Source organism: Myotis lucifugus, unplaced genomic scaffold (genome assembly GCF_000147115.1).
Source record: "Myotis lucifugus unplaced genomic scaffold, Myoluc2.0 scaffold_531, whole genome shotgun sequence".
NCBI classification, from domain to species: Eukaryota; Metazoa; Chordata; class Mammalia; order Chiroptera; family Vespertilionidae; genus Myotis; species Myotis lucifugus.
In genome coordinates, this window is record NW_005871579.1 from 273,848 (window position 1) to 285,211 (window position 11,364).

Consider the following 11,364-nt stretch of genomic DNA (forward strand, 5'->3'; position numbering starts at 1 on the left):
AGGCGGGGGCCGGTTCCCTAGAGATACTTCGAGACCCGAGATTAATACCCAATCTTTAGGTGGGGTCCAGCAAAAGACAGGCATAGCCCAGCATGCTCGAGGACACAAGAGAGCCCACCCCCATATATGGGCCCGTCTCCTCATCCCTTAACTGAAGGGAAGACCTCGACCAGAGAGCATTCTGGGTCTCCTGCCATGGACGTCTACCAGTTGGCTAACTCCGGCAGAGATGGGCATGGACTGTCTTTGAAAGGCTGCCCAGTCCTTATCATTAAATCACTCAGGAGACTGAGAAACTAGGAGCCAAGGTCAGAAAGAGAAAAGGTATAAATACTTGGTTTTTAAAATGCTCAATATCCCACCATGACAGCCCTTACTCTTCATCTCTACCTGCAACAAAAATATCTGGAACAGTATTTTGCACCATCTTGTTTTAGTGACTTGCAGAGTCTGGGCCCTTTAAAAAATTGTTTTAAATGCAAGATTTTGCAGGTGGTCCGTGTAAAAACGGAGGCCGAAGAGGAGCTGTGGAATCAGGGCTACACAGAGTAGACGCTGGGTGGACGCCTGGGGTTGGGTGGGAGGGTAGGTGGGAGGTAGGTGCATCGGTTGGTGGGTGGACAGGTGGACTCCCCGGGCAGTAGGTACTAGAGCGCATCTTGTTCCTCCTCGGCCTCACCGCAGGGAGAGCAGGAAGGCGAGGAGGGAGAGGAGGAGCACATTGTGGACGCCGAAGCGGAGGAGGGAGACGCCGATGCTTCAGATGTCAAACGCCGGGAGAAGCAAGAGGAGGAGGTGAGGGGATCCGGCTGGGGTGAGGGGCTGTGGTCACACCCCCCTCCTCCGTCAGACCCAAGGGGTCGTTCCTGACACATAAGGCTGCTCCTTTGTCTCTGCTGGGACCTGTCAGGAACCTTGGAGCCAGACCAGCCTGCCCTCACTCCTCTGCTAAGAAGACGGTGTTCTCGGGGCAGGCACCGGGCGGGGCCACCCAGGGTGGCCCTGTGGGTCTGGCTGTCCTGACCTGAATCAGTGTCTAGGACCCAGCGGCCTTTGGCAAGGAGGCGAAGTCAGGCTGCCTCCCGTTTCTAAAATGAAAATATAATACCTCCGTCCTCTTCCCCAGACCCGTCCTCTGGTGTCATGATGGCTTAAGGACAAAGGGCAGGGTTGGGGGGCTGAGGGGATTCACAAGGTGAGGGTGAGGAGGGGCATGGGCACTGGGGGGCTGGCATTCCCAGGGGACGGGCCAGCGGGGCAAGGAGGATGGCGGCCCAGGCCACAGGGCAGGCGGGGCCCGGGTGGGCCGGTCAGATAAGCCTCTGCCGACAGCCAGAGCGATGGGGGCCCAGCCACAGCCTGCGCTCCCTCCCTGCCAGGTCGACTATGAGAGTGAGGACGAGGAGGAGGGGGAGCAGAATGACGACGAGGATGTGCCGGAGGAAGGAAACATCAGTGGGGAAGGCGCCCCCACAGTCCAGGAGCAGGATGAAGAGGGGGGCTCAGGCCCCGAGGAGAACTCGGCCCCTGCTCCACCCTCGAGGCAGCCCCGGAAGCCCAGCAGCAGCCAGGAGTCCCAGGAAGCAGAGGCCGTGGAGCGCCGGGTGCAGGCCGTCCGGGAGTCCCACCCGTTCATAGAGGACTACCAGTACGACGCCGAGGAGAGCCTGTGGTGCCAGGTCGGTGGTCAGTGCCTCGGGGCGGGCGGGTGGCGGGAGGGGCCTGTTGCTCAGTTGGTGTCTCTTTTTAATCCCAGGGCCCTTAAACCCACATGTGGTGACCGCTGTGGACCCTCTGCCCCAGATCACGGCCTCACAAATGTGACTTTCAAATCCCTAGAGGCCCACTGCTCTGACTTTTCAGTAGGAGTATATGTGGGTCTGACCTGCCAGGCCCTAGGTGCTTTCACACGTCGCCTCATTCAGCCCTCGATTCGGCAGGTCGCAGCACACATGGAAGCTGGCAGGGCACTTATTTCTGCCGCCTGCCGCCCGCCGCCCCTGGTCTCCGACGTGGGGCATGGCTCCCTTGCAGGCTGGTGGTGTGGAGGCCCAGACAGTCCACACACAGCTTTCCTGTGCCCTGATCCGGCCAGTGGTTTCCCTGTGGCAGTGTAGGCAGGAGTCACTGACCAGGATCACACAGATCCCTGTGTTGCTTTGTGGTCACTGAAAGGGTAGCACGGGCGATGTTGGGCGACGTGAGTTTCACCGTTCTCACCAACACCAGTGACATGTCGCTCCGCCGTTTCCACCGTGGCCTGGGGGACTGGAGCTGGCTGCTGTGTATGGTCGGCTTAGCCACAGGTTCACGGTGCAGACTCACTGACCCAGCTCCCCCAGCAGGGCCACCTGTCCCCAGCCAAGGCGCTTACTAAGAGGGCTTTGGAGGGGTACCGCGGGGAACCCGGTTGGCGTGGCCTCTGTCCCGTGCGGGGCTTGGGGCGGCCATCTCCCTGGGCTCAGCTCTCCTCCTCTGGCAGGTGACGGTGAAGCTCCCGCTGATGAAGATTAACTTTGACATGAGCTCCCTGGTGGTGTCCTTGGCCCACAGTGCTGTCATCTATGCGACCAAGGGCATCACAAGGTGCCTCCTGAATGAAACCACCAACAGCCAGAACGAGAAGGAGCTCGTCTTAAACACAGAAGGAATCAACCTTCCAGAGCTGTTCAAGTACGCTGAGGTACGGCCCAGGCCCTCTGCTGGCTGCCGAGGTACATCCCAGGCCCTCTGCTGGCCGTAGAGGAACATCCCAGGCCCTCTGCTGGCCGTAGAGGAACATCCCAGGTCCTCTGCTGGCCGTAGAGGAACATCCCAGGCCCTCTGCTGGCCGCCAAGGTACGGCCCAGGCCCTCTGCTGGCCATAGAGGAACATCCCAGGCCCTCTGCTGGCCGGCCAGTCAAGGTACAGCCCAGGCCCTCTGCTGGACGTAGAGGAACGTCCCAGGCCCTCTGCTGGCCGCCGAGGTACGTCCCAGGCCCTCTGCTGGCCGTAGAGGAACATCCCAGGCCCTCTGCTGGCCGTCAAGGTACAGCCCAGGCCCTCTGCTAGTGCACGGCCAGCGTTGCCTCTGCCTCAGGCACGGGGGGCCAGGTCCAGCCACTCTGCTCTGGCGCTTGCTGAGCCGCTGGCGCTTCTAGCCCAGGGTCCCCGAACCAAGTTGGCATGGCCTGGCCCCCCTGTGTGGGATCTACCATGCGCGTGAGCCCAGTTACTGCTCACAATACAGAACCTGCTTAACTGTAACCCCGAGTTTCTCAGACTAGTCCTTCCTATTTAATAAAAGGGTAACATGCAAATTGTCCTCAGGGGCGGGAGTTCAACCGGCCAGGAGTTGGATGTGTGCTGACCACCAGGGGGCGGCAGCCGCTAGGGACCCTATCCATGCATGAATTTTGTGCACTGGGCCTCTAGTTTGAGTATAAATGCTTTTCCTTGATATTAAAACCTTTCCAGAGTACAGTTGTAAGAAAGAGTTTGCTGATTTGCTGCCCTGGGAGCTGCTCACTTTATCTGGTGAAGCAGGCCCTGGGCGAAGAGGTGATCCAGGCCCAGCCCCCAGGCCCGGCCAGCAGAGGCCCATGTACCTGTCCCACCTGCTCCGCCAGCAGGTCTGTCCTTTCATCTGAGCTCTCCTGGCTCCTCCCACCTCCCGGAGTCCCCCACAGCCTCTGAGATTCTCTCAGCTCCTGTGCACAGAGTACTGGGAGCTGGGACCCCTCTCACCCGGGTCCTCTGGTCTCCAGCAAGCTGCAGAGCTCTCCCGCCTCACAGACTTCCCCCACAGCAGCTGCCCACAGAGGTCCTCCTCCAGGAGACAAAGCAGGAGGGTTCGCGCCTGCTGAGAGGCAGCCAGGGCGAGCTCCGTGTCATCCTCGCGAGTTCGTTTAAACAAGGCCAGATGAGCCCCCAGGTCCTCCGAGGTCTTCCGTGGGGGTGACTGCCATCTCATGGAGCCCCATCGGGCCCCCAGGGCGGCCAAACTGGACCCTTACGAGGCCCAGGTTACACCCTGCAGCTGATTGTCCCTGCCCAGGTGCCTGGACAGGTGTCTGTACTTCTGCTAGGGAACTTTCCTCACCCATCGAGGGGTGTCTCGATCCTAGGAGACAGGTCTTTCTGTTAAATAAACAAAAACAAAACAAAAAAATACCTTGACTCTAAAGCGGGCGCCCAGTCCCTCGCTCTGGCAGTGAGGAGCAGGCCTGGGCCCAGCCAGCGTCCTGTTGGCAGCTCTGCCCACACTGTTTCCTCTCCACCCTGGCGGCCACTTTGTCATCAGTTGTGCTCTACTGCCAGACAAGGAGAGAGCAGCCTGGGTGTCGCCTGTGGAGGGAGCAGAGGCCGGGCCCTGCCAGTCAGTCCCTCCTCCCTCCCCAGGTCCTGGACTTGCGCCGCCTCTATTCCAACGACATCCACGCGATGGCCAACACGTACGGCATCGAGGCCGCCCTGCGGGTGATCGAGAAGGAGATCAAGGACGTGTTTGCTGTGTACGGTAAGAGACTGTGGACAGCCATGGGGAGATCGGGGTGTTGTCCAGCAGCGCCGGGGAACTGACATGAGGTACAGTGAGCGTGTAGCTCTCGGAGGCCCTGAGAGTGACCAAGGGAAGGGGCGACTTGTGTTTCAGTCTCGTGTGGCAAGTCCCATCATCGAGGGCCACCACTGTGTCTTGCCCGCCGGCCTCTGAAAGCTCCTGCCTGGTAACTGTTAGGTCCGCACAGCAGGAGCCAGGCCAGGAGACGTGAGCGTTTAAGAAACTTTATTACATCCTCTGACCGCGGCTGAGACCCGGTGTCGGCGTCAGCACTGAGGGAGTGTTTGTTCTCCTGGAGAGGGGCTGGGTCGGGGTCGCACCAGCAGCTGGGGGAGCTGCCTGAACAATGGGGCACCTTGGGAGATACCAGGATGTCTGGTGGGCACAACTCGGTCAGGCAGAGGGGAGCGCGAGCCGGCTGCGGAGTGTGTCTCATCTTCTGCAGGTGCAGGCCGTTTGCATCAAGCTGTGGGGGAAAACCTTACAACAGTTTATTTCAGAGAGCAAACCAGGGGCAGCACATCCGAACAGTAACTTGGCCTGTCCAGCCATCAGGGTTTCAGTTCTCGAGTGAAAGCAGTGCTGTCAGTTCTCACGCCCCGTCTGGAGCCTGTTTCCTGTGTGGCTGGAGGCGGAGCAGGGAGGCAGTGTAGCGAGGGTGAAGGGAGGGACACCTGTTGGGAGCCACTGCCCCAATGCGGCCTCCTTCCTGATGTTGCTGCCCGTTGACAGGCATTGCGGTCGATCCCCGCCATCTCTCCCTGGTCGCCGACTACATGTGCTTCGAGGGTGTTTACAAGCCGCTGAACCGCTTTGGGATCCAGTCAAACTCGTCCCCTCTGCAGCAGATGACGTTTGAAACCAGCTTCCAGTTCCTGAAGCAGGCCACCATGCTGGGTCAGTGTGGGCAGGCCCGGCCCTCCTGCATCTGCTCCGGGCAAATGGGCTGTTCCTTGGGCACCTTTCCGCACGCCTTCGCCTTCCCCTTCCCCTTGCACACGAGCAAGGTCTCATGGAGGAAGCGGTTGGGAGGGGTGGGCAGCAGCTAGGGAAGTGCCTCTGTGTTTTGAAGGGAAAAGGGCCTTCTCTCAGTGCAGGGCAGTCGGCCTCCGGGACCCGGGGCTGCTCCAAGGTGCCCCATCCACCCCCTCACACCACCCCCAGCTTCTCCCTCAGCCACCTAACGCGTGCTCTGTCTCCCAGGATCCCACGACGAGCTGAGGTCTCCTTCCGCCTGCCTCGTGGTTGGGAAAGTCGTCAAGGGCGGGACAGGCCTGTTCGAGCTCAAGCAGCCCCTGCGATAGCCGCCACAGCCGGCTGCCTGGCCTGGAGTGGCCCAGAGGACCCAGGAGGGCCGGCCTGGCCTGCCCTGCCCTTCGGTGAGAACCAGGAGACCAGAACCCGGCGGTCCAGTGACAGTGCAGAGCACAGCAGTGACGCTGGGTTCCGAAGAGCAGCTTCCCCAGGAAAGTGGCAGCGTTGATCATCCTTGCCCCTCTCCATCTCAGGACATACACAAGGTTCAGCAAATCCCCGAGGCCCTCCAAGGGGAGGCCCCCTGTGCCACAGGAGACTTAGAGGTGCGAGCCCTGGCCCCTCCAGGTAGGAAGGTGAGGACCGTTGCCCCGAGCAGCCAGTGACTGCAGGCGGGATCCTGGGCTCCGGAGCAGGGACAGAGCCCCCTGCCCACGCCCGCTCTGCTGCACCAGCTTGTGGACAGAGCCCGCTGCCCACACTCACCCCTTCGGACAGAGCCCACCGCCCACGCCCGCCCCTGCTGCACCGGCCCTGCGGACAGAGTTCCCCAGATTCCACCCAGGCTCTTTCCCTGGGCCAAGCATAGGGTGGCACAGACCTCCACCCACCCAGCTTCTGGGCCTGGGCCCTGCTGGCATGTGGCCACATGTCCTTCTAGGCCAGATTAGCTCTGAGTCTGGGCTGGTCTCTCCAGGGCCCCAGCAGCTCACCCTACACATAAAACCCTGTCGCCAGCCAGGCTGCACTGTTGGAACCAGCTGCTTGGCTGTCTTTCTCTGGCTCTGCTCTGAGGCCACGCCCCTCTGCACAGACCCTGCTCCGTCTGGCCTCCCGTGGTCTCTGGCACCACAGCCAGGGGCCCTGACATGAACCGAAAAGTCAGGACTGTGCGAAGGCTCAGTAAAACCAGGGGCTGTTTCTATTTCTGTCTAAGGTTATTCCAGCTCAGGCTGAGTAATAAACATCACTGGAACCAGCTATTAGGAGAGAAAATTTAAAGCTTGGGGTTTTTTATTCTTTCCTTGGTTTGTGGTTTCTGCATTTGTGATGTGAGAGCTCAGGACTGGGATTTCTTAGCACAGTCACTTCTCGGCTCCTCTTCCTGTTCTTGGCAGAGGACCTGGGGGAGAGCTCAGCACCCCCAGCCAGCCCTGTGACCCCAGCCTGCCCCTTACGCTGCAGCCTGTCCCTTCTAAAGCCAGCTTCTGGCCCCAAGGCCAGGAGAGCGGAAGCCAGCGGGGAGGAGCTGTGCGTCCGGGTGGGGAGGAAGGCCTTGCTTGGGAGAGTGACCACACTGCTTCCTCTAGACATGTGACGGACACAGCTGGGCTGCCTCTGCCTTCACTGGGGAAACCCCCTGGAGCAGGGCTCGCCAGCTGGGGCACAGGAAGAAGGGTCCCCTGAGCCCTGCACCGCAGGCGAAGCTGTGCGTCTTGGACGAAGGCCACGCCTACTTAATTTCCCCTCATCCCGGATTGTGGGAGCCAGTCCTCTATGGTCTGAGGCACATGCTACATGGCCCCAGGGCGGGGCATCAGCACAGAAGAAGGCTCAGCGCCAGGGGGCCCTGAGGATGCAGGGGTGAGGGAGCAAGCCCCGAACACAGCCAGGCCGTGGCCCCTGTCCTTCCTGCCCACTCCTTCCAGGTGTTTCCTGTGCATCTGAGTCTCTCCTAGAATATCCTTCCTCCTGGTCCGGGAGCAGACACCCAGAGCTTTCCCGTGGTGGCCCTGCCCCCTCAGTTGAGCAGCCTCGTGGGCGCCTCCCTCCTGTTTAAGACAGCATGCTCCCTGGAATACTCAGCACTGGAAATGCTCTTCTCTGAGGGCACATTTGATTTTTTTGAAACAGATACATAGGCCCAAGCCAGAACGGATGAAGGGCATGGGTCTAGCTGCATAATGGTTCTCTAATCCCAGGGGCCTGGAGAGTGATTGGCGGGGCTCACAGGCCTCGCCGCAGCTGTGAGCTCCCGGGACCCTGAGGTGGGCCGCAGCCAGCGCTGTCGGAGGTCCTCCCCTCAAGCTCCAGGTGGCAGTGCCCGCCCTCCTTGCTTGCTTGTAACAGGTGTGTGTGTGTGTGTGTGTGTGTGTGTGTGTGTGTGTGTGTGTTCAGGCTGACGTTCTGGGTTCTCATCAAGCACTGCCAGCTTTATTACGCGTCCCCTGTGAGTCTGAGACATTTCCTGTCTGAATCGGAAGGAAACCAAGCACGTTGGGAGTACCTGTCCCTGCCCCATCTGGAGCTGGAGCTCTCCTCTCTCCTGTCCCCTGCCCCCAGGTAGAAGCCGAATGAATACAGGGCGGGCAAACTGGTTTACAGTTGTCAGTGCACAAAACACAGTTTATTCTTGTGCTATTTATTAATTACTGTATTTTCCATACAAACCATTGTGGGCCTGCTTTGCCCACCTGTATGTGTAGGCTCCTCCCGGCCTCCCTGCTCCTTCCAGCCGTTCCTCAGGTGAACCGCTTTCGGTGAAAGTGCCGGCTCCTGTGTGTGTGCCCATCGCTGGCTGTGTGGGTGTGTGTGTGGGGGGGGAAGGGGTTTTTTTTTTTTTTTTTAACTTTTGTTAACAAAATTTACCATCTTAACCATTTTTTAGTGTGCAGTTCAGTGGCATTAGGTAGTTACATTGTTTTGTACCCACCACCACCATCCCTCCACAGAACTCATCTTGCAAAACTGAAACTGCCCATTCCACAGTACTCCCCATTCCCCTCTCCCCCCGGCCCCTGGCAGCCGCCATTCTACTTGTTTCTGAATTTGACTATTACTCATCAATGGAATCATACTGTATTTTTCCTTTTGCGATTGGCTTATTTTGCTTAAGGTGACACTTCATCCCTGACCCATGTGTCAGAATTTTCTTTTTAAGGCTGAATAATGTCCCATTGTGTGTATAGATCATTTTTTATTTATCGTTTGCTTCCACCTTTTAGCTGTTTTGAATGCTGCTGCTGCTACGAACATGGTGCACAAATATCTCTTAAGTCCCTGCTTCCGATTCCTTGGAGTTTCAACCCAGAGTGGAATTGCTGGGTCACACGGCGGTTCTGTTTTTAATGTTTTTGAGGAGGTGCCGTGTTATTTTCCACAGTCGCTGTACCGTGCTACATTCCACCAACAGCACACAAGCACAGCGTACTGATTTCTTCACCCCCTCGCCAGTACCTGTTTCCTGCTTCTATAAATAAATATACGTGTAGATTATAGCTAGTCGCCGTTCTAGTAGCTGTGAGCTAATAGGGACTAGAGTTGGGTGGTTTTCAGCAGATGTTGGGGCCCTTAGTGGTCTGCACCTACACAGAGTGAGGAGCGACTCAGGAATTGTCTCTGCTGTTTGCCCATCTTAAATTTGGAGTCTACAATTGGATTGGGCTGTGAGGGCCTAGAAAGTGCTCTTGGAGTAGGAAAGGCTGGTACCTAAAGGCTGGTTAGGTGACATGCTGTCCATCAGTGGCCTCTGTGCAGACTGCTGGGTGGGGGGCATCGCACCTGTGCTTGGTCCCGCAGCTCTCCCAGCCCTGGGGGACCTTTATCTCCTGCCTCGTTTACATGGGGCCCTTCCTTCAGTCCCAGCCACCAAATCAGGTAACCGTTGGAAATTTCAAAATTCCTACAGCACCCAGTCCCCTTTGTACCCAAGTCCACTGAGAATAGAGCTTCTTAACTCGGCACTGGAGCCACCTTCGGAGCTTGTGTTTTTTAAAAAAACTGATTCCCGGGCTCCTCTCCCAGGGAATCTGACATAAAGGCCAGGTGTGGCCTGAGTGTGGCCTGGGTGCCGGAGGAGCCCAGGAGCCTCGTGTGCAGCAGGTGGAGGGCCCACGACTTGGAGGGAGCCCTACCTTGTGCCTGTCAGCCGCCATCGCCTCCCTGAGGTGTGATGAGCTGAGGAGTGAGCCATTGGCACCTGGTTTCCCCATTAAGACCTTAAGCTCTGACCCGCCCTCCATAAGGAGTGTGCGCATGTTAGAGCTCTCAGGGCGCATGGTGCCCACCTGCCAGGAGACAGGTTGACAGGATGCCCATCAGCTCTCCTGTGGGCTCTGCAGAGGGGTGAGCCGCTTCAGGCTGGAAGAGGAGGCGCAGCTGCTCCCTGCCAGGCAGGGGGCTGCTTGCTCAACCTGAGCTCCTGCCAGCTGGGCTCCTGCCGGGCAGGAGGGCGGCACATGACCAGAGGGCTTCTTGGAAGCCGCTCTGAGACATTTCCCTTTAAAAAGTTAAGCCTTGGTTATTTAATGAAGGTCGCACCCCACGTACCCTGAGCAGCACCTGTCCTTCCAGGAGTGGGATCAGGGCACTCAGTTCAGCCCCGAACTCCTTCCCACTCTGGTTGGTCATAGGCCCAGGGAGCAGCCGGACGGTACAGGGAACAGGGCTGAGCGCCTCTGCGCATCTCGCCTCCGGTGTCACGGGCTGGCTCAGGTGACTGCCCTCGAGCAAGTCTAGAAGACGGATTTGGGCTCAGAGGTCTGGAAAGCATGTTCCAACCCAAATATCCTGACCGTTCCCCTGCTCCCCTTCCCTCCCTCATCCTGCACCCACCCAGCCTGGATGCCCACTGACAGGCACCCAGGGGTGCAGGAGCTACTGCACAGGGTCTGCCCTCGGAGCTCGGAATCCAGTGCCCCAAACAGACAAGCCCGCAGGAAATCAGCCTCACCGTGGCCAGGCCCAAGGCTGAACCGCCAGGCTTCACGTGGCTGGGACACCCTGCCGCAGCCCACCACTTGGGTAGGACCACGGCTCACTCAGCTGGCAGCAGCAGGGCTTTGGGAGAGGGCCAGAGGGAGGGAAATCGAGGAAGAATCAGGCCCAGGCTGGCATCACTGCCCACACTCGCCCCACTGCTCCACCTTCCCCCCGAACAGAGGAGAGGCCGCTCTGGTTCAGCCAACGCGCCGCTGGCTTTAGGCCTTTGCAAGTGGCGGTCAGCCTTGCTCAGGAGGTTGGTGGCCCTGCAGGATGCTGCCTCCTGGGCCGGCTGCCTGGCGCTGTCATCTCGGGCCAAGCCAGCCCTGCAGCTGGGGCTCACTGTGACGGTTCCAGACGCCACGGAGCTCGGCTGGACCACAGCGAACACGCCTTCCCCGACCGTGATTCTCGCCTGGACACATGGACCTGAAGTTCCCCCACCTTCAACAAGTCCGACTGTGGTGGAGCAGCTGGATGTGTTTCAGGCAAGAAACAGCTCTGAAATCAGGCACCCAACTGACACCGTGACCCCGAGAAAGTCACTGGGCCTCTCTGGGCCTGTTTCCTTGTCTGTAAAATGGTGATTAAAATTAAATGTGTTCCGCCTTGGCCAGTGTGGTTCAATAGTTGAGCATCATCTCATGCACCGAGAGGTCGCCAGTTTCATTCCTGGTCAAGGCACATGCCCGGGTTGTGGCTCGATCCCAGTAGGGGGTGTGCAGGAGGCAACCCATCCATGTTTCTCCCTCCCCCTTTCTCTGTAAAAAAATCGATAAAAACATTTTCTTAAAAAAGAAAATTAAATGTGTTCAGAAAATGATATATGGCTGTAAGTGTTTATGTACAAAGTGGTTCTGTATATACA

The 11,364-nt window shown here is 58.6% G+C and overlaps 1 protein-coding gene across 2 annotated transcripts in view; it reads left to right on the forward strand.

Moving 5' to 3' along the window:
• The window catches only part of POLR1A (RNA polymerase I subunit A), a 74,178-nt gene extending 67,381 nt beyond the window's left edge, over positions 1-6,797 (forward strand). The window contains exons 29-34 of one of the 2 annotated variants that reach the window (XM_006104003.3): positions 685-795; positions 1,380-1,679; positions 2,483-2,683; positions 4,382-4,499; positions 5,274-5,438; positions 5,745-6,797. In XM_006104003.3, the coding sequence (XP_006104065.1) occupies positions 685-795; positions 1,380-1,679; positions 2,483-2,683; positions 4,382-4,499; positions 5,274-5,438; positions 5,745-5,845 (996 nt within the window). In that variant the 3' untranslated portion in view covers positions 5,846-6,797. Of the gene's footprint in view, positions 1-684; positions 796-1,379; positions 1,680-2,482; positions 2,684-4,381; positions 4,500-5,273; positions 5,439-5,744 lie in introns of those variants that run through there. The other variant, XR_002826554.1, reaches the window with a different exon arrangement.
• Positions 6,798-11,364: the final 4,567 nt, after the last annotated feature.